At 40.9% G+C, this 27,813-nt stretch overlaps 3 protein-coding genes across 4 annotated transcripts; 1 reads left to right on the plus strand and 2 right to left on the minus strand.

The window, feature by feature from the left end:
• Positions 1–7,863: 7,863 nt before the first annotated feature.
• On the minus strand, positions 7,864–27,235 carry nkx2.1 (NK2 homeobox 1). Of its 2 annotated transcripts, XM_077731747.1 has the most exons (5): positions 26,770–27,235; positions 19,441–19,496; positions 11,917–12,037; positions 10,212–11,102; positions 7,864–8,699 (listed from the first exon to the last, which is right to left on the minus strand). In XM_077731747.1, the coding sequence occupies exons 4-5, from the start codon at positions 10,648–10,650 to the stop codon at positions 7,873–7,875; spliced, it is 1,266 nt and encodes a 421-aa protein (XP_077587873.1). In that variant the 5' UTR covers positions 10,651–11,102; positions 11,917–12,037; positions 19,441–19,496; positions 26,770–27,235; the 3' UTR covers positions 7,864–7,872. The 2 variants fall into 2 exon arrangements, with proteins under 2 accessions (XP_077587873.1, XP_077587874.1); XM_077731748.1 differs by lacking the exon at positions 19,441–19,496.
• Positions 14,832–16,460, minus strand: nkx2.9 (NK2 transcription factor related, locus 9 (Drosophila)). The gene is made up of 2 exons (XM_077731750.1): positions 16,289–16,460; positions 14,832–15,674 (listed from the first exon to the last, which is right to left on the minus strand). Exons 1-2 carry the CDS (start codon positions 16,458–16,460, stop codon positions 15,121–15,123), a joined length of 726 nt encoding a protein of 241 aa, XP_077587876.1. The 3' UTR covers positions 14,832–15,120.
• On the plus strand, positions 21,979–27,779 carry pax9 (paired box 9). Its single transcript, XM_077731749.1, has 3 exons — positions 21,979–22,117; positions 23,569–24,213; positions 26,860–27,779. The coding sequence occupies exons 1-3, from the start codon at positions 22,114–22,116 to the stop codon at positions 27,048–27,050; spliced, it is 840 nt and encodes a 279-aa protein (XP_077587875.1). The 5' UTR covers positions 21,979–22,113; the 3' UTR covers positions 27,051–27,779.
• The last annotated feature ends 34 nt before the right edge of the window (positions 27,780–27,813 follow it).

The raw sequence follows: 27,813 nt of genomic DNA on the forward strand, positions 1-27,813 counted from the left end.
GTCAAGAGCCGAAAATATATTTTCAATCTGCATTCAATTTAGCAGAGATGACAGCAACGAGGAGTGCGATTCACACCGCCGCAAACTTGCCGCCGGCGCATTGTGAGGGGGCGATCTTTTGAAGGAGGCGTGTTTAATTAATCAACAAATGGCTGCTCTCTCCTCCTCCTCCTCCTCCTCCTCTTCCATCCGCTCGCATGTGTTTGCACTTCAAGCTCGACATGAGGCGCATCCTAAAGATTGCATTAAAAATTGCATAACGCCAGGCAACACAATGGGATGGCGAGAGGTCACGTCGCAAAAATGCTAACGAGGATGTGATTGGTTAAAGCGTGCCAAGGCTGACACCTTTTGATTTGTCCGTTTATCGTTATTACTATTTTTTTTTTTTTTATATCCATAGATTTTATTCTTTCGCAGTTTCTCTTCACTTGAGGATAATTTATTACAAGTGTGGAGAGCAGGTCGATGTGGGGGTGGGGATTTGGCAGAGTGGTGCTTGAGAATGCTATAGCAACCGACGAAGGGGAGCTTTGGTAAAAGCAACTGTTCTGCTGGAGTAAAAAATGAAAAATAAAAAAAAAAGAAAACATAAAAAAAGAAAAGGGAAATCATATGCACTGATGGTGGTGGTTAAAACTATTTTTCAAATGGTACATTTAGCTCTATTTAGCTTTTCTTAGATTTGAGTTATTGTGCATATAAAAAAAGTTTGCACACCCAAATGCAGATACATTAGCATATTTTGCAGACTATAAGTCATTTTTGCTTAGTTTGGCTGGGCGTGCAACTAATACTCAAATGCAATTTTTATATGTTCGTTTTTGTTTCTGACAATTCTTTTTAGGCTATATAGTTATAATCTAACAAACTATTATGTTAACATATGCCAATTTAGCCTGTTATTCTAAATTTTACTATTGGTACTTTGACGTATGTTTGTTCCTGGTTTTCGATCAACCAAAAAAAAATGCCATCCCAAAAATGCAACACAAAATAAGCCAGCACTTATTTGGTTTTCTGCTATATTCATCCATTTTCCATTCCGCTTATCCTCACAAGGATGCCGGGGTGCTGGAGCCCATCCCAGCTAACTTTGGGCAGTAGGTGAGGAACACTTTGCAGCCAAACAGGGAGCACAATGAGACAAACAACTATTCACGCTTACACTCATACCTAGTAATACTTTAAAAAGAATAATGTTCAACCAGCCTACCTTGCATGCGTTTGGGATGTGGAAGGGAACTGGAATACCCAGAGAAAATCCATGCAGGCCCTGTGAGAACATACAAGGAAATCAAATGTTTATTAATCGGCATGTTTATCGAGAGCAAAAAAAAATCAAATATTAAAATTGCTTTGTATTTGGGTGAAAATACTGTTCATATCCTGACGCTAACCACCATGAATATGTTCATTTACATTACTACTGGTTACTCAATAATTGCCGACTGACATTATTTGTACAATGCTTCATTGTTAATGAATGTTATAAAACAGCATTTTTTTAGTGTTTTCAAAATTCTTAACCAAAAATGATTTAAGTCAATATGTTAAATGTACCGAAACCTAAACCACCCTTGCAAAACATTTCTTGTGTGGTATTTTGTGTGTAAAGGGGCCGTCCAATGAGCAGGGGGGGTTTACAGGGACAGCCTATATAGCACCCTTATAATCCAGTAAGCTTCAGGTCTTCTTAGTGTTGTCTCGGTAAATTACTTTTAATGAAGACGTAATTAATGGAAATAGACTGTCAGAGCAAACAAGCATTCTAATTGATTTGCGAGAGAGGAGGGGGCACGTAGACCGACCCCGGCCCAGCCGAACCCGCCTCCCCTTTTGTCCGAGGGGGGGGACCTCTATTGATTAGCGCCTGTGTGTATCACCGCGCATGTGTTTGGCTTCATTTAGAGATAACGGCTTCCTGATTACTTCCATCCCCGGCTTTAATGTCGCTTAATGTCTACTTTGTTCCCGTGTCATGTCGGAGGCCAGCGGGAATAATGAGAGCGTGTGGGTGGGCCGGGTGGGGGCGAAGCGCCGTGGCCATGGGCGGGCGGGGGGGATCGGTGCAAGGGTTAGAAAAGCACAAGCTCAAGACGCAGCATGTGGTCCGGCTTGGCCACAATTAAAGCAATATTACTTCTTTCTGCTGTGTAATGTTGCTAAAATGGCTGCAGTTTGGGGAAAAGAGTTGTGTTCACTTTGTAAATCTGCAAAAAAATTAATTCCATTTTAAAAATGTGCACAAAAAACATAGTTTTCCCAATAAGGCAGACATTCTCCATCCCTTTTGCTATTCTTCCCTACCATTGGTCCTTCTGTCCTTCATTCCACTATACTTAATTCTTCTCCAATAAAAACTATAACCACCACCTCTTTGATCCATCCACTCTCAAAGACCCTCAAAGACCCCCACCCAAACGGATCAGACGTCAATGGCAGACGATGCGTTAAAAAAACGAACTAACAAAAACAAACTGCAACCAAACACGTTTTTTTCCTCAAGACGTCAACAACACAAACGATGGACGCCTCTTTAAAACTTCTCCAAAGTCCCGCCTGGCGTCGCCCGTAAATTGACCACATTAAGAAAAAGCGCGTCGCCTACGGCGCGATTGAAAAATCCGCCGCCACAAGCGCGGCTAAAAGGAGACGGCGCGTCAGAATTGCATGTTAGCTAATTGTTAATTGAGGCGGCTGCCAGAGGCTAATTGCGCCGGCGCAGCCATTTGCATGATGGACCAGCCACCTGCCTGCAGCCTCTGCCAGGGCAAACTATATAATTAGGCAACCCCCCGCCCCCCACCCCTGACTGTCGCCCCTTTTGTGTCACATGAATTCCTCCTAATGACATATTTCATTGAGGCAGAGAAGGGAGGAGGACCACCCACCCCCCCCCCCCCCCCACTCCCCACCTAATCCCCTGCAGGCCGTAGAAGAAAATATGTGAAGTCTCAACAGGTCCTAATGCGGGACCCTATTTAAGCAGAACCTCGGGGGGTGGTCCTCGCTGGGGGTTAAACGGACGTTTGCGCCTTTTCTCAGCTCGGATCATGAGCCGGACCTTATTAAGCTGTCACGGTTTGGGGGATCTTGATTGCGTATTGTGTTGAAACATTCGAGGCTTTTTTTTGTGTGTTTGGGCTCGCCGCAAGCCATCATTTACTTGAACGGCGGCAACGGGAGGCCCGCGGGACATTCGGGGGTCCGTGACGGAACCAGATCACTTGGCAGACTTGAGTTCCGTTCATTTTTAATGCAGACGTGGGCCACTATGAAGTTTTTGTTTCAATTTTGTTGGATGACATTCGGCGGCTCAGTGATATTTCCATTTGGGCCACCATTACTAGGCTCCGGCACCCCTAGAACCTCATGAGGACAAGTAGTGGGAAAATGAATGACGAATGAATGAATGAAATATTGTATGTGGTGGGTTATGCTATTTGAATGTAAAAAGTATCATTTTTGTGTATAATCATGGGTCATTTCTTGCATTAAATCATGAAATTTAACACAAAAAATTGTGAAGTTGATCATGTTAAATTAGCATGATAGATTATCCTAGTTGAATGTAAAAAGGATCATTTTTTTGTGCATGGTGTGTAATTTGTCACATTAAAAATACATGAAATTGATCACATTGGAAAAATACATTGCCAAAATAATGAGGAAAATTGCTGTTACTGTTAAATTCAAATGACATTATAACAAAATTCAAGAAATATAAAAATCATGACCCGTCAGAATTACTATAATAGTAATAGTTTTGTTGTTTTTGCAATTTTGTGTTTTACGGCAGCTTTCACAAAGTCTCCTCGTGTTTTGGACATATTTCACAGCACACGTATTTCATCCCCGAGGCCATCCCCTCTCGCCAAATCGCCATCTTTTGCCGTCCAAGCGCTTCTATTGAGAGCCGCTTCATCTCGGCGGGTCCCTGACAGAGAAAGTGCGCTCTTAACCCGGTTAGTCAAGGCTCGTTGGCCCCCAATGGACCCCCGACTGCTCTCCGACACGGAGATGGGGGGCAAAACGGGGGCCGGCTTGATTGCCTTGGTCGGCGTGTCCGAGCAGACTGGATGGAGGTGGCTCAAAATGGCTTTCGGTGGGCCTTTGCTCCAATTTGGAGACGTCATGTTATGCTACCTTTCTTCATTTCATACGTTTTCTTTCATTTCTTCATCCTTTCTTCTTTCCTTCCTTCCATATTCTCTTCCTTTATCATTTTTTACTTCCTTCCTTCCACCTTTAACATCCCTTATGTTTATCCTCATTCTTTCTTTGCATCTATTTGTCATGGCCCCTACTACTTTTCTCTCATTTTCCCTTCCTTCCACCTTTCCCACCTTCTTCTCTCCCCAATTCCTTCTTTCCACCTATGCCTCCTCCCAGGCTCCTCCCATTTTCCCTTCCTCTATCCTTCGCCAATACCTTCCTTCCTTCCTCCCTTCCTCCTTTGCTTTTTCTCCCTCTCCCACAACACCATAATTCCTCTCCTTCTTTGGTTTCCCCATCCTTTGCCCCCCCCCCCCCCCCCACGTCGTCCTTCCTCTCAGCTCTCCTCTCAAACGAACCCGTCCACCTCGGGAAACGACGCCCAACCCCATCGGCGAGCCCCGTTGGAAGGCATTGGAGAGCCGAAACCCGCCCGGGGGTCCACAATGGCTCGGGAGCTGAACGAGCTCGTCGGCTGATGGGATGCAAATGCGGGCGCCCTTTCGGAATTTGGAGGGCGCACTTGTGCGTGGGGATGAGAGGGCGCCAATCTGTACGTCTCTGTTTGACAATGAAACCAATAACGCCGCACAATGCAGTCAACGCTGGCTATTGTGGCCTTCAAGGACCAAAGACTCCACGCACGCAGCTTCAAATCGGGCCGCTGCTTCTTAACTCGTCAACCGCCGTCCGCAGACGTCCGATTTGTTCACACCGAGACGACTCATTAGCCTAAATTAGCAACGTGAACATTTTCCTCTTTTGCTTTGTTAGAAAGTGACACTTATTTTGAAGGTTCTGCTCACAAAGGAGATAAACCATCTTTCTTTGCTCTTAATTGTGACGGCCAAGCCGAGACTTTTCTGCAGGCAGGCAGACCTTGAAGGCCCGCTTTTTTTTTTTTTTTTGCTTTCTTTCTTCGTCAATAGGCAAATTTACATATTTGCCGACGCTTAACACTCTGGTTGAATGCTGACCCAAAGAAAGGGCGGGGGAAAAAAACCTTGTAATTTCGCCTTTTCTGTACTAGTTGCATTCCCCAGAGATTTCGTTTTCTTTGGACAAAAACAAAGGCGGAAGTTGAAAGGGTCACTGAAAGGATCTTGAAAGATGTGCAGGAAAATTATTTGAAAAATGTCATTACACATATGCCAGCTTATAGATATTTAGTTGAGCTACAGGGTTAAATATATGACTTACTATAACTAAGAATGAAAAAAAAATCTACATGTTGCATTAGCACGATAAGAATTGTCTATTATTTTCTACAGTAGTAGTTATTTTATCATTTTATGGGTTTGAAAACATTTTCAAAACTTGGCACAAGTAAAAAATAATGCATGAAATGTCTGTTATATCCTGCAATATTTAGTTTTTGTTCCATTTCATGGGCTTGAAAATCTTTTCATTATGTAGGCCTACAACAATTTTGTTATCATTGATTTTTAAAGAGGATGAATGAAAGAAATATGTTAGTGAAAATAAAATGGACAAATGAAATTCAAAATCATGGCTTCAAGGTTCAAGGCTTTGCCATTTTTTTTTTGTAAATAATTACAGGGAGATATTTAGTAATTCCTTTAAATAAAGGTTTTCATGGAATAAAATCTTCTGAATTGTTTTATATTTAGGGTATTAATGATCAACATATCTGAAGTACAAAGATGAATATCCTTATTGTTAGTCACAACTTGTTTTCGACCTACTCATATGACACTTTTGCTTCTATAACAAACAAATAAGAAAAAAAATCAAATATTTGGCTTTCAAATATAAATGTAGCAACACACAATAAAACTACAACACTAGATTTGACCTAAACTGGCTTTCCAATTGCCATTTACTTGACCAACATGATCCCAAATACCAAAGCTTTAGCTTGGCTAATGGCGACAATGATTTATGAGTTATGACTTCAACGCTTAATGGGTATCAAAATGAGTCATTAGCAGGTAAATATGTGCGCGTGCACGGATTGCGCACATCTGATTTAAGAATGATAAGATGTGTCAACACGGAATTGAAAAGCTATTTCCACCCTGAAATGAGACAACCTGCCATCAGCCAGGTTACCTAGCAACCACATTGTTAGGCGGCAGGAGAAATGACCGACCCCCAAATCCTCCCTTTTATGATTATTAAAGCTTTCTAATGCAGGTTTTGTTGGGAACGCCTCTAAATGAACATTAAAAAAATAATTGAAAGTTCTTGACCCCCCCTTATCTTGCGTACCATTCAGTTGGGGTGATTGATTTGTGATAAGAAGTTTGGAGGTGATAAGACGGCAAAGCTGATGTTTGATGTATGCTGACTCACACACACTCTCTCTCACACACTCTCTCATACACATCAACACACACACACACACTCACACACACATCTGAAGAAAAAGAAAAAGCAGCTGGGGTTTACTGAGCAAATGGACCAGCCCCGAACACAAATCCACAATAAATCATGCTGAAAGGAGACCAAACATGATTTTTCAATGACCTACATTTACCTTATATTGAGTGGTTGTGTGCCATTGACGGCGAAATACGTCCAATCCATTTTGGTGGCGAGACTGACAGAAATTAGTCAATGGAGATTTGACGTCTATCAATCAATAGTTAGTTGCCAGTCATTCCACTTCAAATACCGTCAGGACGGTTGAATTAAAAAACAGTAATATATTTGTGATCACTATTGGAATTGGATTATACCTTTTTAAAAATAGACTTTAAGATTTCAGATTTGAAAAACAAATACTTATTGCCCAATATTTCAAATGAATATTTTCTTGCTGCTTCACAAGTACTTTTAAAAAATAGAACACTTGTAGCCTAAAATTGAAATTGCAGAGTGAGACATTTTTATACATTTGCGAATGATAAATTAGTGAACATTGTTCTACTTAAATACGAGTTATCTGATATTACAGAATTATATTTTTTACTGATCAATGTCCTTTTTGTCATTTTGAAACAATAAGATGTCACCCAGATTTGAAAAATATACATCTAACATAGTATAAAAAAATAACAGGATGATCCATTTGCACTATTTGCACATATAAAATAACTATATTATGTTGTTTATTAAACATAACAAATGACAAAAAGATGCATTTGGACTATTTGTACATATAAAATAACAATATTTTGTTGACTAAACAAAAATAATAAAATTTTAAGAATTTGATTTATGGCTTGGACGTTTTTGGGCCATTAAAAATGTATACCACTCATTAAAATATACTTTTAGGTTGCCATCTCGATGATTATTATATTATTATTAATCTTTTTTGAATGACACATATGTATGTTACACACACACACTTGTATACTAAATAACACATAAATGTTGCCAGGCCCAGTTTTTCCAAAAATGACTGGGAAGAAGGTTAGAAGAGGGGGGGTTAGCCTTTCCATAATTTATTAATAGGAGTGTTTCCGTAGTAAGTCAAATATCTAATATAAGTTACATATAAAGGTACAAATACCAAACAAAACAACAGGGGAAAAGTACAACAATAGAGTTGAAAAGTTGTTTTTTAACACAAGGAAAGACAGCTGATGTTAATATAATTTACATAAATAAATCCCACAAATTGTGGTATATAAAAAAAAAATCAGTCCTAAAATGTTAAAAATGTCTTCTTTCGAATGCTTTCGGTCACCACGTCCTGCCGTACAAGAGCGCCGAGCACTGCAGCGCCGATCCGTACTCGGCTGCGGGGGAGTTGAGGTGGGAGAGGCCGCCCACTTGGCCGTGGAGGGCCGGTGGGCTGGCGGAGAGCGGAGCTCCGGCCGAAGCCGAAGCCGCCGCAGCCGAAGCCGCCACCACCGCCGCCGCCAGGTCCGGAGAGTGACCGGCACTTCCCACTTGCTGTTGGCCGGACATAAGCATCACGTTGGCGGCTTGCTGAGTGTGCTGGTGCGCCTGCGCGTGCTGCTGTTGATGGTGGTGGTGATGGTGATGGTGGTGTAGGTGCTGTTGTTGTTGTTGTTGCTGTTGTTGTTGTTGCTGCTGTTGTTGCTGCTGCTGGGTCGGGCCACTACCCTGACACGGCTTCCCGTCTTTAACCAGAACCGGAACCGCGACCCTGCGTGGGGACTGCTGAGATTGTTGTTGCTGGGACTGTTGCTGGCAGGACGAGGCGGTGCTCCCCCCGTCTTGGTGAATGTGCTGCTGCGACACTTTATCCTTGGCTTGCCTCTTCATCTTATAGCGGTGGTTCTGGAACCATATCTTCACCTGGGTGGGCGTCAGGTGGATCATGCTGGCCAGGTGTTCGCGCTCGGGGGCCGACAGGTACTTTTGCTGCTTGAAGCGGCGCTCCAGCTCGTAAACTTGCGCTTGCGAGAAGAGGACTCGCCGCTTGCGACGCGGGGCCGAGCCCAGGGAGCCGTGCATGCCCTTGGCGTGGGCCTCCGCCAGGGAACCCAGGCCCCCCATGGCGCCCATGTTCATGCCGGGTGACGAACCCATAAAGCGGGAGACTGGGTGGGGGTCACACAAACACGCACCCTGGTTAAAAATCGGCCAACTTTAACTACTTTGTAGCTTCAACTGAGCTAAATACTAAATAGTTTACATGCGTTTTTTGACGGGCTAATGTGTGATTACTTCATCTAAAAACACATTTTCGAACCTAAGATAGAATGGACTTCCAAAATTAAAAGTTAGGACAGGAAATTATGCACTATTTTATTCATTAATGGTCTTTTTGTGGGCCATATAGAGGAAGTATGGTGAAAATTTAGGAAAAGAATGCACCAAAAAAAGATTTTTTTAAATTTCACCTGTAAATCAAAATTCATTATTTTTTATCAAAATTACAATGTCCCCCTCCCAAATAAGGGCAAATCCAGCCATTTATTACTAGCATTTATGAGTCTTTATCTGCTAATTATTGTTATCTCTATGGTCGTAAACGCAGAATATAAAAATAATAAATAACATAAATTGCAAATGAATTGGTTAACTTTACGATTCTTCTTTATATTATGAACTTGTACAACTAATTTAGTTGACAGCCAATTTTAATTATTTGGAAATTAAGGAATTTCTGGTTGGGGTAGTATTACAAGGTTAAAATAAAATAAGTAGTGTGAAAAATGCAAATGTTAAAAGCTTTGTGGTATTTGTCGGTAAAACATTCTGGTCCTTGGTGGTCAAATTAGAAAAGAGAAGCTGTAATTTTGTTTATGTTTTAATTTTTTGGGAGGGGTTGAGGTCAACTAATATGAACTGTTTAACTAACTCAAATAATGATTGCACTGGATGTTGATTGCCGTCAATTGAACATCATGCACTGCACGTTAGTAAATTTTAAACGCATAAAATGTATACAAAAAGTAGAGTAACAAAAATGGGTTTTCAATTTTATTTAAAGTATGCATTTCTAATATCCAATTGCAGTATCGTTTATTTTCCAAATGACTCTTATTTAAGAAGACTACTAATTTTGTATTAAACGACGATTAGTTCACTTTCTGTATTAAACCTACAAATACTTTTTGGGGGTAAGAATGCAGTTTGTAACAGGATTTATAGCCATTTGAAAAAGAAAAATAATCCCTTCAATATAAAATACGGTCTTATTTTAGTCGGATTCATTTAACTAGAAAATATTGCTAGTTTAATTAGTAAGGATTTCCTAAAATGCAATTGAGAACACCTATTGTGAAATTAGCTCTAATTAATCCATTATGCATTATAATCTTTAGACATGCATGGCTACTTTTTCAAGTCGAGGTTTAGCTCATAATTAGATATTATGTTAGTTTTCAAATTTCTTCTTACCCCATGTCCCCTTTTACAAAACATCTCTTCTTTGCATGCTGTCAAAATTGAAATGTCTAATTTGGGAAGACACTTCTGTGCATGAATAATTTCCACATTCATAAAACCATCCAATTTGTTCAAATACGCACAATTAGATATGGCCGAAGGGCTGCATTCTCCCCATTTTTGTGTCAGGTCCACGAAAATGTGTGCGCAAAACTCACTGGTGGAGAAGCGGGGGTCCGCAGCGGTGTTGGCTCCGTACCATCCGGCGGCAGCAGCCGCCGCGGCGGCCCTGACGCCATCCTGGTAGGGCGCCAGCTCCCCGGCCACATTGCCGTTGCAGTACGCGGCGGCCGCGTGGGACAGTTGTGGCACTCCACTCATGTGGTACGCGGCACCAGCGGCGCCCGCGCCTCCGCTACCGGCGTTGGGGCCCATGTGGTGGTGGTGATGGTTGTGGTGGTGGTGTGGAGGATGCTGATGCTGTTGCTGTTGCATGGGCGCTTGGGACCCCTGCAGCTGGCGGTATCCCCCCAGGTTGCTGGCCGCCGCCCCTCCGCCGACCTCCAAAGCGGCGGCCGCCTTCTTGTAGCTCTCCTCCAGCGGACTCAGGATGTCGGACACGGAAAAGGGGGTCGTATGCTTGGGGCTCATCGACATTATTTGTCCTGGGACGTCTCTCTCCTCTCCTCTTCTTCTTCTTTTTTTTTTTTTTTTAAAGACCCCCTCTTCTTCCAAGTCCTTCTTCTTGTTGTTAATTGGATGGAGTGGGAGCTCACCGATGTTGGCTCGGGGGGTCCACGCAGCACACGTTTAAGGCGGAAGAGAGGGGCGGGGGCTCCGTTGACGTCAGACGGCAGTGCGCTTTATTAACTGCGCTGACTGAGGGCCTCTTGATGAACATCACGAGATGAAGAAGAAGAAAAGGGATGCTGCGTGTGGACTTTCTTGCAAGAGGAAAAGCCACTCATGCACTGGCTCTCATGCACGGCTCTCATATATACGCGCTGGTTTGAATAGCACCTCCCCTTGTACCTGATTGCACTTGTTGGAGGTTCCCTCGGAACCTCACTGTTTGTTTGTCGATGGACACTAGTGTGTCAAAGGGTCCACTGAAGGGTTTCGTGAAAAGAACGACCAAAATCGGCATATTTTTCATTTCGACTCGAGAAAATTGATGATCGCAATGGAGTGGTTTCAACTTTCAAAATGTGGCATTTTCTATCGTCAAACTGATTATTTTGGCATCCTTTTGGCATTTTGTATGACTATTTTTTTATATGGCAACATCACTTGGGGTATTAGACTTTGAACATAAACATGTATTTTTTAAGAGAGAAAATGTTCTGTTTATATATCTTTTTTTACTCTTTGTTTAAAAATGTCTCACACTGCATTATTATCAAATGAAAAAAAGTTTTAGTTCAAACAACAGCATAGATAATATTCACATCAAAATGTCTTGATTACTTTTCAATGGCATCATGTTCTATTTGATATATGAATTAGAAAAACATATGTCTTAGAATTCAAAAGGTTAAGGACAGTGAAACGATTTTTAAACCTGCATTTAAATTGATTCTATTCATTTTTTTGGTTTGAATGTTTTACAGATGAGATTTTGAAAGAAATGTGTACTCATCAAAATCATTGAACTTTGTAGTAACTAGTACTTTGTAAAAACTTCTATCCTTCCCTGTTCAAACATTTGACAACTACCTCCATTTTTGGTAGGTAAGGAGTTAATCCATACAATGTTATGATAAGATCAATGTCAAAAAATACTAAATGAATAAATGCTAAAATTGGATGACTACATTCTTTTCTCATTCTAAGCTGCAAGACTGAACTGAATTGTATTCATAACACAATAAGTATATCTCAGTTAAATCGTTTTTTAACCAATGATGTCAGATGTTACCTTACCGGAGGATGTAGGCTGAAGTTGTGGGCACCTTGCGTCCCTTGGTGGACTAAAGCATCACTGCAAGTCCTTCGTGTTGAGAAAAGGACTCATTGGCATTGGGTATCAGTATGAGGGTGCTCTCTAGAGGACAAAAAAGAGCAACAGGCGAACTCATTACAAACATTCAGTTAGGACTCTTTTAAAATGAGCATTAATGATTTGTATTTGATGTATCAGTATATTTTTACAACTAAAACATTTGACATTCATGAATTTGAAAATAAATCAATACATTTGATTTTTGTATTAACATTTTCCTCATGATAAACCAATAAACATGATATTACTTTTTTTAGGGCTTAAAATGAATTCATTCATTTATAAGCGTTGCGGGTTCTGTAGCCTATCCCAGCTGACTCTGAGGGAAGGGCGGATTACACCCTAGACTGGTCGCCAGTCAACCGTAGGGAACACAGAGACCGACAGATATTTCTACAATCTATCGACCGTCACAAAAGCTGTCAATTCATTCATTCAACAGTCAATGTGGCAGAGATAATGTCTCCCTCTGAGACCAGAAGTATAACATGACCGGCGACAATCCCCCAAAAATGCTGTAGTCCTTTCAGGCTTAGTGAAATCAGATCAAGTATTAGCGACTTACAATAAAATTTAACATGAACTTTAGTCATATATGGAAAATAGGTACAGTAATCCCTCGAATATTGCAGCTTCAACTTTCGTGGATTCCCTACATGATAGATTTTTTTCCGCTTTGTTGTGTTTGGCCTAAATTGAAAATTTTGAGATCGATGCCATGACTTCATTTCTTTCAAGGTTTTTCCACCAAAATATGAATGTTCAAGAGAAGGTAGGTTGACTGAAATGTCAAATTCTGTCAGAACTGTCTAATAATTCACCCATCTTAGATGGATTGTGTATTGTGGTCGATAAGTTAGGGTTGGTTGACTAATTGTGATTACATTTAGATGCAGTTTGCATCTGTCGTCATTGTACGGACATCCACAAGCTCCTCCTGTGGCCCACCAGTTAACTACTGCAAAACCAGGGGCGGGGGGGCCAGTAAAAAGCACTATCGGATGAGCCGTCTGATACGAGCCCCAGACAATTCCTGGGGGCAACTTAAAGACACCAATGGCAACCCCTCAAAGGCGGTCTTTGTCCGCCCCCTGCGCCCCCGTCAGCTGGACGACGCCATTGTGGCCTCAAAGCTCATAAATTTGCCGATTAAACATCTCGCGATTGAAACACTAAACATTTTGCCTCGCTCCCTTGCGGACCCTGAAAAAGTGTTGGGGGGCACAATGGTCTATTCAGAGATGGGGTGGACAAGCCGCGTGCCCCCCCCCCCCTATTCCCTTCCATATGGGACGCAAGGTGGCCACAAAGGACCAGGTGACAGCGTCGACTGGCTGCGGGGTCACAGGACGAGCAAACAACATTATTGGGGGCGGGAAAACACGAGACCACCCGGCCCCCCCTTGCCGCCGATACATCCCATGTGATGTGAAAAGGCGGGCATGCATAAAGAGGCTCTCCTGTTGATGAAAAATACACTTTCTGCATTCATACATCCAAAGCGTGGACAAAAATAGATTTCCAATCTATTCAAACAGATAGACCCTTGCACTATAAATAGATCGGACGTCTATAGTAAAGGATATCGTGCCTGAATGGGGCTCTCGCGTCAGAAAGATGGAAAATGCATTTGTATTGAAATCTAGTCAGATACATTTATAGCATATACATTGGGACTGGGTAATATCGAGATTGAGATTGTTTGATCGTGGAACAATATAAGGGTGTTCTTAGTGGTTTAAGTCAAGTTATATATGGGGAGTGAATGGGGGGGGGTGTATGTATGTATGTGATCTTGGATACCTACATAAAAAAAGAACCAAGTTGTAAGACACTTTCATTTCTTGCATTGCACAGTTAAGCTTATAGTTTTCTATGGTCTATGTATTACTGACATGGCTATATAATGTGGGATTTGCAGGCTATGCTGGGTTTTAAAGTTCTACTGTCATATTTGGTTAGTTAGAAAATGAACAAGTGAAACAAAAACCCAAATTATTCGCCCAAACTCCATTTTAAAATATCTATAGTGGGGACTGAGCTTGGAAATAGAACTTTTTATGGCATGTCAATCTAGACAACTGCAAGCACAGTGATAGAAAATCAATGTATGTATTAAAATCAAGTGCATGTCTTTTACAACGACAGAGTATATGTTGGAGCAATTTACCACACAGCATTTGTGAACAGATAAACTACAGTATGTATCATTGTAATTTTTATGGGCCAGATGGCACAGGCCGAGGTTTAATATTTAGTCCTTCAGTTCTTGGTAAATAGCTTTGTTGTGTTTGGCCTAGAATGAGTTACATAGCTAAAGAAGAGCAACATTTTGGACATACTTAAAAGCTATGGCAATTCTTTTCATGCATAAGAAGGGTTTTCAGCATGCCTGTCTCTCAAGTAAGGGTGAGATGATGTTTGCTGACCATTCTCATGCTGAAACCAAGCTAAGGCCCCCCTTTTATTCCTTAAAAAACAGTGTTTGCACAGCTTTTAAGCTGCATAATTAGTTTTTAACATCAGAAAGGCCCCTCGAGCGCGGCTACATCACAATTTGGAAGAATACAATGAAAAGCTTGAATCATCTTAATGGGGAGTGGGTTATGGAGACAGAAAAAAAACATGGTTTTCAAATATTTGTGGTGTTAAGCAATACAGGCAATATTTTCATATCATTTTTTTTCATTTCTTGAGCTATTGGTATTTCTGTGGAGAGATTTTAAATATATTTTGATGCTAAATGTAGTAAAGTCGACACTTTGATGGTTTGGGAAATCATGGGGCAGTTTTAAGACTTTGATATTGAAATATATTTATTGGTGTTTCTTTCCAAAAGAGACAATCAAAATGGAACAATGTGGTCCTCAAATACAATTAAACATGGCATCTAATAATAATTAAAGGATACATTTACAGCAAATAATGAACTCCAAAAAATAAATGTTAACATCATTACTGACAATAATATTTCAATTGGACGGTCCCTGCTGTCAGTAGTATACAATTACATTTTTCCAAAAGGGCAGAAATATGCAAAAATAAAAATGTGCAAAGTTCCCTTATTTTCTTGTAAGTTGCGTGGAGTGGGGAATTCAGAGTTTTTTGCTTGGCCTCGAAAGACGTCACTTGAAGGGTGCAAAGTGGACCGAGTCGCTCCAAAAGTCTGTCCAAGCCAACCCGGATGGGTGCGGACTTTGAAAGTGCTGCTGGAGGGGCGGCAGAGCACCCGGGAGGGCCGGAAGGGCCCGGACGGCTGGGGGCAAACGGAGCGTCCGCGGGTGCCCGCTCAAAGTGCCCCCTGCCCCCGAGCCGTCCAGCAAAAAGGGCTTCCCGTCCCCCAGCAACACCGGCACCAACACCCTGCGTAACAAGGGAGGAGGGAGCAACGTCGGCTCGTCTGCCATTCCCCGGCCCTTCTTCATCTTGTAGCGGTGGTTCTGGAACCAGATCTTCACCTGGGTGGGCGTGAGGCTGAGGGCCCGGGCTAACTGTTCGCGCTCCGGGCCGGACAGGTAGCGTTGCTGCCGGAAACGGCGCTCCAGCTCTAGGGTCTGAGCCTTGGAGAATAGCACGCGGCGTTTTTTGTTCTTCTTCTTGTCGGGCTCCGCCGGAGTTTCTTCGGCGTCCGGTTTGGTGGAGTCTGGGGAGGCCTCCGGGCTGCTGCCTTCATCCCACGCTGAGGAAGAACATCATCATTTCCGTTAATACAATAATGCCAGTTTTTTGTTGTTGTATTTTTTAAAGTATATTTGACAGTGATGCAAAATACTCATCCAATGTTTTATCACATGCACAAACTTGACTCTTTGAAACAAATGTCCCAAATACAGTATTTACTAAAAATATTTATGTTTAGATACTATAAATCAAATATAGCTGCAAAAGTATGGCATCTAAAACCCACATAAAAGCATTCAGAGGTTTTTTTTCCATGCACGTATTTAAAATTGAAGCAAAAATCTTATATATAATCAATCATTAATCTTGAATTAATTAAGACAAATACTATTTTCTAGCAATTCTACATAGAAGAATGTGGTCATTTTGTTGTTACACAAGTCCATTAATAAAACATATAGTCAAACAAGGCAGAAGCTATTGAATTTGCCTTGCAGTTTTCAAAACTTTATGGAATGAATTGAATGAATTTATGGTCTGTTGAGTCTAATCAAACTTAACTTGATATTAGACTTTAAACGATCATCAGGCAAGAATCGAGCATTTTCTATAACGGGCATGCATATAGCCATAAAATATAAAGAGGAAATAAAGATTGTTTTTTGTACTCACATATGCACGAGCTTCTGTCGGAGTCCAGCACCCACGGAGGGCCGAGGGGGGCGAGCGGCGACCGAACTGATGCCGAAATTGGTGGCGATGACGCGGGCAAATTCTTCGGGTGACGCTCCGGCAATTCCAGGATGCTCCGGACGGAAAAACTCAAACTGGTGGGCGCCGTCATTTCAACAAAAAACGGGGACGCACCCGTGGAAAAAAAAAACCCCAATAATATCCAATAATCCACTTCCAACACGTGTTTGCTCGGCCCAAATAAATAATTAAAGGGGGTTAGAGAAAAAAAGTAAACACTTGAGGTCCACTTGACGCGCTGATTCAACAGTATGTGTACACAAACACATCCACCTTTTTATATATATACACGATACCCCTTCCCCTCCACCTGAATGGTATTGTCGCCTCAATGAATCACCGTCTTGGGTGGCGAGTGACAAGAACCCCCCTCCAAAAAAAAACATCTCCCATGCCCCCCCCCCCCCCCCCCGCATCCAAACAACGTGTCCAACATTTGCATGCCAAGTGAACAATTAGCCCCGAGTTGGTTTATCTAATATGGACATCACGTGATGGCGAAAAATGAATAGATTGTGGACAACTTTTGGTTAGAATGACATTGACTTGCAAGGATGACGACAGGGTTGCAATTCATTTGGACGTCTATGGACGTCGTTTTTAACAATTGCATGACAAAACAACTTAATGCATGATCAATATTTCTATTTAGACTCAAATTAAGTAGAAACTTGATATTTCTAGCTGAATACAAATTTGTGACATTTTATTGCAGAAACATTTCAGGCATTTAAAAGAAATGCATCTTAATCTCATTAGCTCATTGCATACCTAATTAATTTAGATCCAGGCATCCTTATGACCCATTAGGATAATATTTATTATTTTGGAATCCAATGGTATTTGAATCCTTTTTTTTTTTGTTTATTGTGGGTCAATAAATAGTTTTATCATTTTGTTTTCATTCTAACGCACCTGTTTATTTTCATAACCTACGACGCCTGCCGTAAAAAAATATAGCGACATAACTAAAAATGAGTAGTATCAAGCATTTGTGCGAAACCCTCCATTAAAAAATTCAAATCTTAAATATTTGGTCAATCTAATGTAATTTAAGTTGATTGATATACATTGCATATGCAATAACTAAGTCGGTACCCCAAAATTGCAATCATGCATAAACTATGATTATTGAAATGTTTCACCGATTACAACTTTCAAACAAATACAATAGCAAACTGAACTGGGCATTTTGCATACTATACTTGTATATAAAAAGGTACATTGTCAAAGCAACTAGTTAAAGATATGTGATATGAAATGAGAAAATAAAAAAATAGGTGGTTGAAGAAAACATTTCAAAATCCACTTCCCAAAAACATTTTGAAATCACCAATTGAAAAATAAAACCACAACAAACTGACTAAAATCTTAATGGGAAGCACTAGTGAATGCTTTCCTGTCATGTGGACATAAACATATCCCTCTTGTCAATTTTGAAATCCAAACACGGTCCTTGTGTGCCCCAAAATTGAATTTGACCCAAAATATGACATGGAATCAAGGGAATTGAACATAATCTCGTGTTTAACATGGTGTGAAGGTGGTGTGGTGGCGGGGTGGTGGGCTGTGTGAGCTCGGTGTATCGGTGGGCTCCCATTGAGAGCCATGACAACACGGAACAAGCTGGGATTTATCCTGCCAACGTCAATCAGGACAACAAATGCGGCGACATCTTCCTTCTTTGTAACACCCTCAGCCGCCCCGCCGCCCCGCCGGCCCCCCTCCCCGCCTGGGACGACCACCCAGGAGGACTTGGGTGGCCGGGTCCGCGTGCGCTCACGTGCACACGCCCGTATCGATAGAAACGTGAAGCGAAATGGATGACCCCCGGCGTGTATTTCAACCGAAATATTTAGTGCGGTGTGCTAAAAAAATTTCCCCAGAGTTTTAGATCAAGTGGACATTTTGTTCTTTTAACGACAAAACCATATTTTCCAATCAAAAATATCATTAAGGGGCTTTCCTGTCTCTTTTTATCTATTTCAAGCTTGAAAGGGGATGTAAAGTGCATTTTATGTTTTGATATGTGTAGATGTGTTAAGGTAGTTTTTTGTTTAAAGTTTCACACTGCCTCTGACAATAAAGTGGGTCTTATGGTGTCTTGCGCCCCCGAGTGAGTGACAAACCATTGCACACGATTTAAGGGGACAACTCTGTGCATATGTAACGTCTCTATGTAAAAATCCCAAATTACCATAGAAACATTAGTTTTATAGTCAGCTGTGGCCTGTGTGGAGTTTTCCCTACATTTTGTGAGACTCTGGTAGCATAACTTAATGTCAGGTATGATCCATAGTCTAGAAATTTTGGTATTTGAAGGCAGGGGGTTACTATCAGTGACCTCAACTAATAGGTACGACTGTTTTTGTGAAAATGTAAATGACAGTTTTTCTGAAAATGAGCATGAAATGTACCATTCTATACTGAGTGTATCATATAATGTCAACCATAACAAGACAAAATGTATCACAACAAATCAAACTTCATCACAAATTGGTCAAATTTGCACACCAAAAATCTAAATCTATGAGATCTAAGAGCAAAATGTATCACATCACAATGCCACATGGATAACATTTCAACATCTAAATTAAGCCATCAAGTAAACTTCACCGTCATCAAAAGCCACCAATCGAAGCTTGTACTTGGGATTGTGATACTTGTATTCATTACTGTTTACCCAGGCCACTTCATTGGAGAGTGTCAACACACACTAGTGGACTGGCATGCCCGGCCATTTTGGCTCCACAATAAACCTCTTTATCTATTAAGAGGGACTCTCCTCGGTGCACACCGCCAACAACTATTTGCTCTCGTCTGGGAGGACTCGCAATGAATGGTCAAGTTTCGGTGACACCGATGGCGATAGCCGTCCAATCCATTGGGATGGAGAGGGCTGGCCGTGATCCAAAAGGATTGGACGTCTAACAGCATCAATGGTTACTATGGAGTAAAATAATACCATTTAATTGTCTCATAACAAGCTCACTCTGAGTTATTGAGTCTAAATGTACAGCATTGCTGTCCTCTACAGGCCAGAGACTATCACATCACACCAACTTTCTAACCTAGTACTTGGGTCGGCCAGAAGGAGGCATCAAATCATTTTTAGTGGGTCTGGTACCTAGAAAAAACCCATAAAAGACATATCAGCTGACGTCATTGTTACAGTTTATTCATAACACTGGCGGACAGCTACGAGGGTTGTAATAACTTTATCACTGGGTCATATTTTTACACCCCAAAACAGGCAATAACTTTTTGCAAGTGTCAATCGAAAGGTCTTATATTTTTAAAGTCATGGAGGGATTTGTTTTTGAGGGATTGAGCAAAAAAATATTCAAAAAAAAGAATCACCTATACTACAGAAAATTAAATATTGCTTAGGAATAAATAAAATCAATGCAAAAAGATCTCAGGAGATCAAGACGACTGACTGGAATATTTTCCCAAATAAATATAAACCAATCAAAATTTAAAGGAAAAAACTGGACAAATAATGCACATAAGACTCTAGAGGTCAACCCTAAAATGACAAATTTAAAAAAAATATTCTCACAATCAAAATAATGAATGCATAAACAAAAACAATATATTTCAATGAGTTGGAGTGATATTGAGCCAGGATAAACTCCTTTCAAGAATAATTTCCTTCTAATATTGTCAGCACAATCCAGCAATCGTTGCAACTTCATATTCCATTCATTTGAATCCTTATAGAACAAGCAATTCATCAAAACTAAAAAAAATAAATATTAAAGTATTTTTTACTATGCACATGCTCCTGTTTAAACACAATAAATGTTAATAAAAAAGTTTGTTACCATTTGAAATGCTCGAAGGGAAAATCATTTTAACAGCAATTATCTTGTATCCAATGTCATTTGACCTTCACTCATTGGCTCTCATTGACCACTACAGATTTTTTCACAAACCTCTCACCTCTCAGAAAAAAAATGAAAATAATGTCTATCACCGTCTCCACGACTGAAACATGATCATTCTCAGCTAGTCCTCCCAGTATAAATGTAGAGAACGACATTGACGTATATCTCAAGCCTCCATATCACTCCCCAAATCATTTGCTCATCCATCCATTTAAGTCCAAGGCGTGTGACGGCCGTGCAATAGGCGGAAAATCGGAGGTGCTGGAACGGCAACATGCAACTGCGTTCGCACACAGTGCAAAAAGACTCGCTGCCTTTTGGACCTCAGGAAATTATTTTTGCAACTAAAGTTCTTAAATGGTACTCTTTAAGTTTACATCGTTTTTACTTTGCATTTCAGCAAGACTCTTACTATATCTTGCAAATAATGTTATGTATTTGTTTTGCATAAAACACACACGCTCTCCATTGCCTCGTTTTGTTGCACACACAACTAAGGACAATGCAAAGAAAATGTTTAAAACTAAAATGCATGGAAAATATGAATAAAGGTTCAATGATACTGAAACTGAAAATAATATTTTAAAAGCAATCAAGCAAGGTGTTTCTTTTTTCCACATTTCACGTGTATTTTTTGACCATTTTGACAGTATAAATACTAAATTGTTTTCACTCAAAACACCTGAAAAACGAGTGCACAAAGTATAAAACTGTTAAAGTTAATGACAAAATATGACTGTGATTACATCCAAATATAATGTCATCAATATGAATCTCAGTGGGTATTAAATAAAGTTTCCATGTTTTAGGTGCAAATCAACATGTTAAAATTTCTCGACTCTATGCAATAATAATAATAATAAAAACAAAGGTGCCATTGTTTTCATTCAAAATATGCACGGTTTAAAGTTTTAGATGTATTAAAATTATTATCATATCTTCTTACGGATACTTTACGGATACCAAATTAAAGCAAAGACTGGACAAGCACATTTAATTGTCAACTCTTCATATTCTTGCTTCACGCTACATGCACGGCGAAGCGCACGTTTGACAAAAATGACAAATAACCCCAAAGAACCCACGCACATGGGTGTCAAATTCATGCATCCCTTAATTTTAGAATTAAAACATAAGTTACATTTTATGCAAATGTCAAAATCCTCAGTGAACCCCCAAAATAATGCACCAAATTTTTAATTTCACCACAAATATTGCAGGATTGCTTTTCCTAAATTCACTCACACCACTTGCATGGATGTGGACTTTTGAAGTGTGAATTCTTTTTCTTGTGTTGGGGGGTCTACACCCACGCAGAAGGTCTGTGACCACTAGTGTACTATCTATCTCAATAACAAACACATTGGCAGTGACATGCAGTCAAAATGATGGTTGAGGATGGTCAGGGGAAGATGGGGGGTGGTCAAGTGTCATGTCAAACTAGTGCCCCAATAGCTGTGCGTCTTCAAGGGCGTCAGCCAATCCGAGGTTGAGGGTGTGAGTTCAGTCCCACCCCCCAACAAGAGCTCGGAGGCTCCGGATGAGGAAAAAGCTCCAGCGAGAGAGGCGTCTGGAGCAAACGCAGCCGAGCTTCGCGTCCGAACGCCCGCCGCGTGCCACAGCCTCGCCCCTAGATCGTCTCCTCTCGGTGGTCGTCGGTTGGGTGGGTGGGTGCCGCAGCGGATTGTAGGGTGGTTGGTGGCGGTGGTGGTGGGCGGGGGTTGGTGTTTTGGCCTCGTTTTGGACACGCTGGACGAGGGGAAGGAGCCGTGCAGAGGCACCAGCAGCAGGGCGGAGACGGGCCCGCAGACGCAAGCGGACGCCGCCGTGTTTCTGCTTTGCGGCTTCAACGTCATGGGTGAGCCCACCAAAGTTTGCTTTGGCCGAATATTGTTCATTTTCCAGCATCGTGTAGAAAATGATGGGTACGTTCCATGTTTAGATGGGAGCAGTAAACGTGTTTCTCTTGCGAGGAAAATCATTGGTGTCCATAAATGATGGATTCAATGTAATGATAGTTTAAAAAATACTATATTAATATAAAAAATACAAAATAAAGGAATACAACTAGGTTGTGGTTCAAGTTTTATGTGATTACGATTCAGAAAGTTGTCATCTTTCTTACTTTTGGGCTATTGAACATTTCATAATCAGGTTTCAGCATGATTTATGGTTATTAGATAAATATACTTTGCACTCAAGTGCACACTCAAATATTTTGTGTTTAATAAGTCAAACAAATATGAGAAAGTCTCAGTATGCTCCATTTGCAATCAAAAATACATGCAAAATCTATGCATAAATTAAAACAAATACGACGTCTAAAGCATTAATTTCTATCTTGGTTGCAAAACGATTACGCTTGTTCACTCAAATCTCAGCATTGTGTATTCCCATGCCCCTATTAAAAATGAATCAAATGTATTTTGTACCTGCATGCCTTTTTTATAATTAAGATCAAGTGTCAACATTGAGCCTAATATTGGAGCCCACTTGAATCAGCATTATATAAAACACATTTCAGATTTAGATACAATATGGATTTATCTTTCCCCCCCCCTCTACAAACATGTCTCAGCCTGATGCATAAGGCGGCTTGGATCATATTGCAACAACTGTCAACATTACTGCAAAACCATATTTAAATGGTTGGCTACACAGGGAGTCACGTATACATACCAAGTCTTCCATTCATTCACTGGCAGACGCAAGTGAATAATTCCTGAATTTTGATTAATCACAGTGGATATTTTGTAAATGTTCCCAATCAAACAAAAACGTGTAATATTTACAAATAATAGCACTCGAGCCTGATGCACTGTACACAAACCATTCACAAATGCCTTAATTTTCTTTCCTGAATTTGAGTGTAAACATAAAAAAATGAAAATTGAGGCGTACAACTAATTAAAGTTGACTGCAGCGAACATGCATTCTGGACATTTTTATTCGTAGCATTACATTTTCTATGGTTTCAGCATTAAGTGGAGATAAAACAACAATTATTTTCCATAAGCACCAATGCTGACGGGACCAAAAACAATCCAACATATTACTAAACTTGTCCATTGGGACCACTTGACCCCTAGCACGAAATTACTTTGCAGCCTGATGCCAAAGGTTCAAGTGAACCCAAATGATGTGGAGTTACCAAGCTCAACTTTCAATGCAAGATAAACGCACATCCAAGACATATTTGTCAACGCATGTCAGATTCTCATCTAATGTACCTGGGTTGCAATGCGTCTAAACAGCGCCTGTCACTAACTTAGTAACCAACTAACGGCTGCCCTTCCCCTTGACTCCCAGAACCAGCCTTCGGCGAGGTGAACCAGCTGGGCGGCGTGTTCGTGAACGGCCGGCCGTTGCCGAACGCCATCCGGCTGCGCATCGTGGAGCTGGCGCAGCTGGGCATCCGCCCGTGCGACATCAGCCGCCAGTTGCGCGTCTCGCACGGCTGCGTGAGCAAGATACTGGCCCGCTACAACGAGACCGGCTCCATCCTGCCCGGTGCCATCGGCGGCAGCAAGCCACGCGTGACCACGCCCACGGTGGTCAAGCACATACGGACGTACAAGCAGCGAGACCCAGGCATTTTCGCCTGGGAGATCCGCGACCGGCTTCTCGCCGACGGCGTGTGTGACAAGTTCAACCTGCCGTCCGTCAGCTCCATCAGCCGAATCCTGCGCAACAAGATCGGCAACCTGGCCCAGCCGGGGCCCTACGAGGCCGGCAAGCAGCCGCCGCCGCACGCGCACGCACACCCGCACCCGGGGCCACCGCCTGCCTCCGCCGCAATTCCCTACAACCACTTGTACTCGTACTCGAGCTCCAAGGTGGCCACGCCGCCGGGCGTGCCGGGGCTCCCCGGACACATGGCCATGCATCGGATATGGCCCTCGTCGCATTCGGTCACGGATATTCTGGGGATCCGCTCCATTACCGAGCAACAAAGTAAGGCAGCTGCTATGCTTTGCTAAGCTATCCTATGCTACGTGTGTTTTCTCGCCACTGGGCTGCTGACATTGAACGCAGCACTAGTATTTTTTAGGTTAATATTTGTCTAAAAGTGCAAAAAACAACAATTTTTTTCTGGGAAGATTAAAAAAACGAGGGGGTGTAAATCCGTATTAATACTCCACGTCAATATGAGTTTTTTTTGCACGCTCTGGGAAGGGTGGGGGTCTTGTAAAGGATGCCGTGAAAAGGAGTGTTGTCCAGCCGCTGACAGGCTGCCTTTCTCGGCTTCGTTCGGAGTTGAACCCCGGGGGAGCCCCATGGAGTAATTCGTCATGGGCAAACGAGGAAACGTGTACTTTATTTTTTTAATGGAATACTTCAAACTTAATTTTACAGAGAGAGAAAGGGTTGGAATAAAAAAAAGATAATATTGAATCTTCGTTGACTAAAAATCGTATATTTAGATAGTTTGATAAGGTCATAAATATAAGCTTTCAACAACACTTTTGTCTTCTGCGTACATATTGTAATAAACCTTATTATTATTTTTTCCAATTACGCAAAGAATATAAAAATGGAACTGTTACGTGCAAATCAAAATTCAGCATACGGAATTGTGGAAACAACAGACAAGTCACTATTCGACTGAATATTTTTTAAAGACAGAAATATTGCATTTCATCTTAATACCCATTGGCCATCTACATGAACTACATGGAACGTTAAAATCTAGAAAATACTTATTCTAATTTGTTAAGCTTTATTTGACATGACACACAGATGTATGGGACTGATATATAAATAAATATTGGGGAGCATTGATTTCTATTAAAACTTAAGCTGAAATTTTAAAATAAAAGCTATACATGTCAAGTATACGTCAATGGACCAAACTTGTCAGTTAAATGCAATAAATGAGTATGTGGGGAATAGTTTGCTATTTTAATTCATAAAAATGACTAAAACTAAATGGTAGTGACCACAGGAAGAAAAAAAATTAAATCTTAATATAAATCGACCCCCAAAGCGTTTAAAAAATTAATATGAACATTTGTATGAAGCTGGCAAAGAATATTTTCTATATTGAGTAGCCAAACAAAACTAGATTAAATGGCGTTTGTACTTTGATTATAAAATTCTATTGGCCGACGTGCACCTTGATTTTCCTCAAATATTTGAAAACATAATTCATAATTCAGACATGATGTAGCCACTGGCGCTAATACTCAACATATCATTTGTCACAGCCACTTTAAATCAAATAGTAGAGTGTCAGTAAATCGTTTGTGGAGGTACGTGCATTCAATAAATAAATGATGCTGGGCATGTTTGAGACCACCCACCCAACCCACCTAACACACTCAGTGGGCCTCCTGCTCTCATCTCAACAAGTTTGCTCCTGCCTCGATGCCACACAACTCTTTCCTTCTTGATCATATTTCATACACCTATTCAAACCTAGTCACCCCTAATGACGAAAATAGACGTCGAATTCATTTTGACATTGTCATTGTAAGACCTGAACAAATATACACCTGCATCCTGATATTGAGATGCGACAACAAGTCTGTTTAAGAGCAATTTCTATGATTGACAATTTTTATATGAGCAAATATGGTCAACAAATATGGCATGCTCTTCAGTTAAATAGGTTCTTAACAATTCTGGTCAACTCACAAATGACAAAAAATGTAAGAAAAATAGTTCATTGAAGCAAAAAAAGTACTACCTTAAAATATGCAAAATGGATTTGAGGAAAAGTTTCAATAGTCACAATAGTATAAATTCCAACTACTACTACTATTTACTGCATAGTAAGTCCACGACAATCTATGCACCATCCAAACACTTAAAAAAACAATTTAAAATAAGATTGGTAACATCATTTGTCACTGCTCATTGTGGAATGAGGAGAAAATATGGGAAATACTTTTTGCGCAGTATTGCTTTAGTGTAGAACAATAATGCCAGCATTATAATTGAAACTGAACAGTTATTTTTGGTTTTCTATTGCTGAGTCAGTGACTTATCAATGCTTCTACTTTTACAAGAGTATTGCTTAACAAAGAAGTTTGAACACAATGAATAATATTGTCCATGTTTGATGTTCTACACAAATAAATGCAAAATAATCTAATAAAAATAGATAAAACATTTTTATATCATATATTGCCAGCACCTGAGCCTAGATCCAAAATGGCACCCTGTAGGATCGAACGGCAGGAAATAAAGCCCAACTTGACATTTATATCACCCTAAAACCTGCATCTTATATTTCGTGATTTAAGCTTCATGGCAAAAAATGAGGAGCAACCTATCGATATACTCACTGTGATGATAAATCGAGACAATAATAACAATAAAAATCGACATATTGTTCAGACTTGTCTCATTGCACGCATGCAAATGTTTTCTCGATTGCAGCCAAATCAGTCAGAAATCGAATCGCCACGTTGCAGTACAATAATGATCTTACAACCATTAATATTTATAGGCACAGTGAGACAGTATGCAAACGCACGTTTAAGAATGAAATCAAAATGACCTTACCTTGCAGTGCCGCCATGCTGTGTCATGTGGAGCGTTTCGTGGGCTATAACGGAGCTGTTTTGACGGGTTTGATCTTTGTCATCCGTTCAGATGCCGAATGGCTTGCCCACAGCGAGCAGTTGTGTCATAGCACGCAGCACCCCGGTCTCTCGGCGGCCCACCACCCGAGCGTCAGCCTTCACGGGGTACAGCGGCATCACGTCGGCCTCTGCGACCGCACACACATGGCCGCCGCTGCGGCCGCTGCTGCAGCCGCCGCAGCCGGCCAGTGGCAACTGTGACGGTGGCCCATCGGACACTCCAGATCGTGACTTCCGCGATGCCTTTTTAAAAAATGAAGGACTAAAGCGGGATTTTATTTTTGCTGTGGTTTGAAATTACCACAAGGACGCCATCAAGGCACGACCTGCGACAGGTGAAAAGAGCAATCATTCCACGGGCATGCACAAAGCTTCGCCGAATGGAAGGGGGAATCTGATGCATTCAGGGTGCTTCTAAATAATTGTTTTTTTTATACGCCTGTATGCTTTTGTTTATTATGGCAGTGATTCCCAACCTTTTGATCCAAGGCACTTTTTAGCTAACTAATGACTTTGTTATTTGCCTGGGTTTCCTACCTTGTTGCAAATGTTTGAAAAGTAGTTTAATTATTCATGAACCCCTGAGATCAATACTACATAATAGTACATTGTCATTTCCTTTTGGATTCAACTAATGGAAATTGGATTTCCCCATCACATTGGATGCAAATCAGTTTTCAATGTCTTTGTTTTTCCCATTTTGTTAGGGTAAAAAAAACAAACAAACCTAACAACAACAAAAAATAGATAACTGCAACCTCATTGCATTTCTTATTTATTAGATGAAAAGGTATGTTGAATGAAGTGCAATTACTTTAAAATTGGCGTGTGTACGAATGTTTGTTGTTTCTGCTCTTTGCATCAGCTACAATTGACACGTGATGTTGCACAATGAAATTGAATGTATCTTATTAAATGGTTTGGCTGGTACTTTGGAATTTGGCTGTTACTCTGGAATCTGGCA

The sequence above is a fragment of the Stigmatopora nigra genome, chromosome 13 (assembly GCF_051989575.1).
Source record: "Stigmatopora nigra isolate UIUO_SnigA chromosome 13, RoL_Snig_1.1, whole genome shotgun sequence".
Lineage (NCBI taxonomy): Eukaryota > Metazoa > Chordata > Actinopteri > Syngnathiformes > Syngnathidae > Stigmatopora > Stigmatopora nigra.

What these genes read in the sequence shown, in the direction of transcription:
- nkx2.1 (XM_077731748.1), bottom strand. Translation starts at nt 10,650, where the DNA reads ATGTCGATGAGCCCCAAGCATACGACCCCCTTTTCCGTGTCCGACATC. An exon ending in GGACCCCCGCTTCTCCACCA is followed by an intron (nt 8,700 to 10,211) that starts GTGAGTTTTGCG and finishes ACCCCCACCCAG; the next exon opens with TCTCCCGCTTTATGGGTTCG.
- nkx2.9 (XM_077731750.1), bottom strand. Translation starts at nt 16,460, where the DNA reads ATGACGGCGCCCACCAGTTTGAGTTTTTCCGTCCGGAGCATCCTGGAA. An exon ending in CGACAGAAGCTCGTGCATAT is followed by an intron (nt 15,675 to 16,288) that starts GTGAGTACAAAA and finishes GTTCTTCCTCAG; the next exon opens with CGTGGGATGAAGGCAGCAGC.
- pax9 (XM_077731749.1), top strand. An exon ending in CTCCATTACCGAGCAACAAA is followed by an intron (nt 24,214 to 26,859) that starts GTAAGGCAGCTG and finishes TCATCCGTTCAG; the next exon opens with ATGCCGAATGGCTTGCCCAC.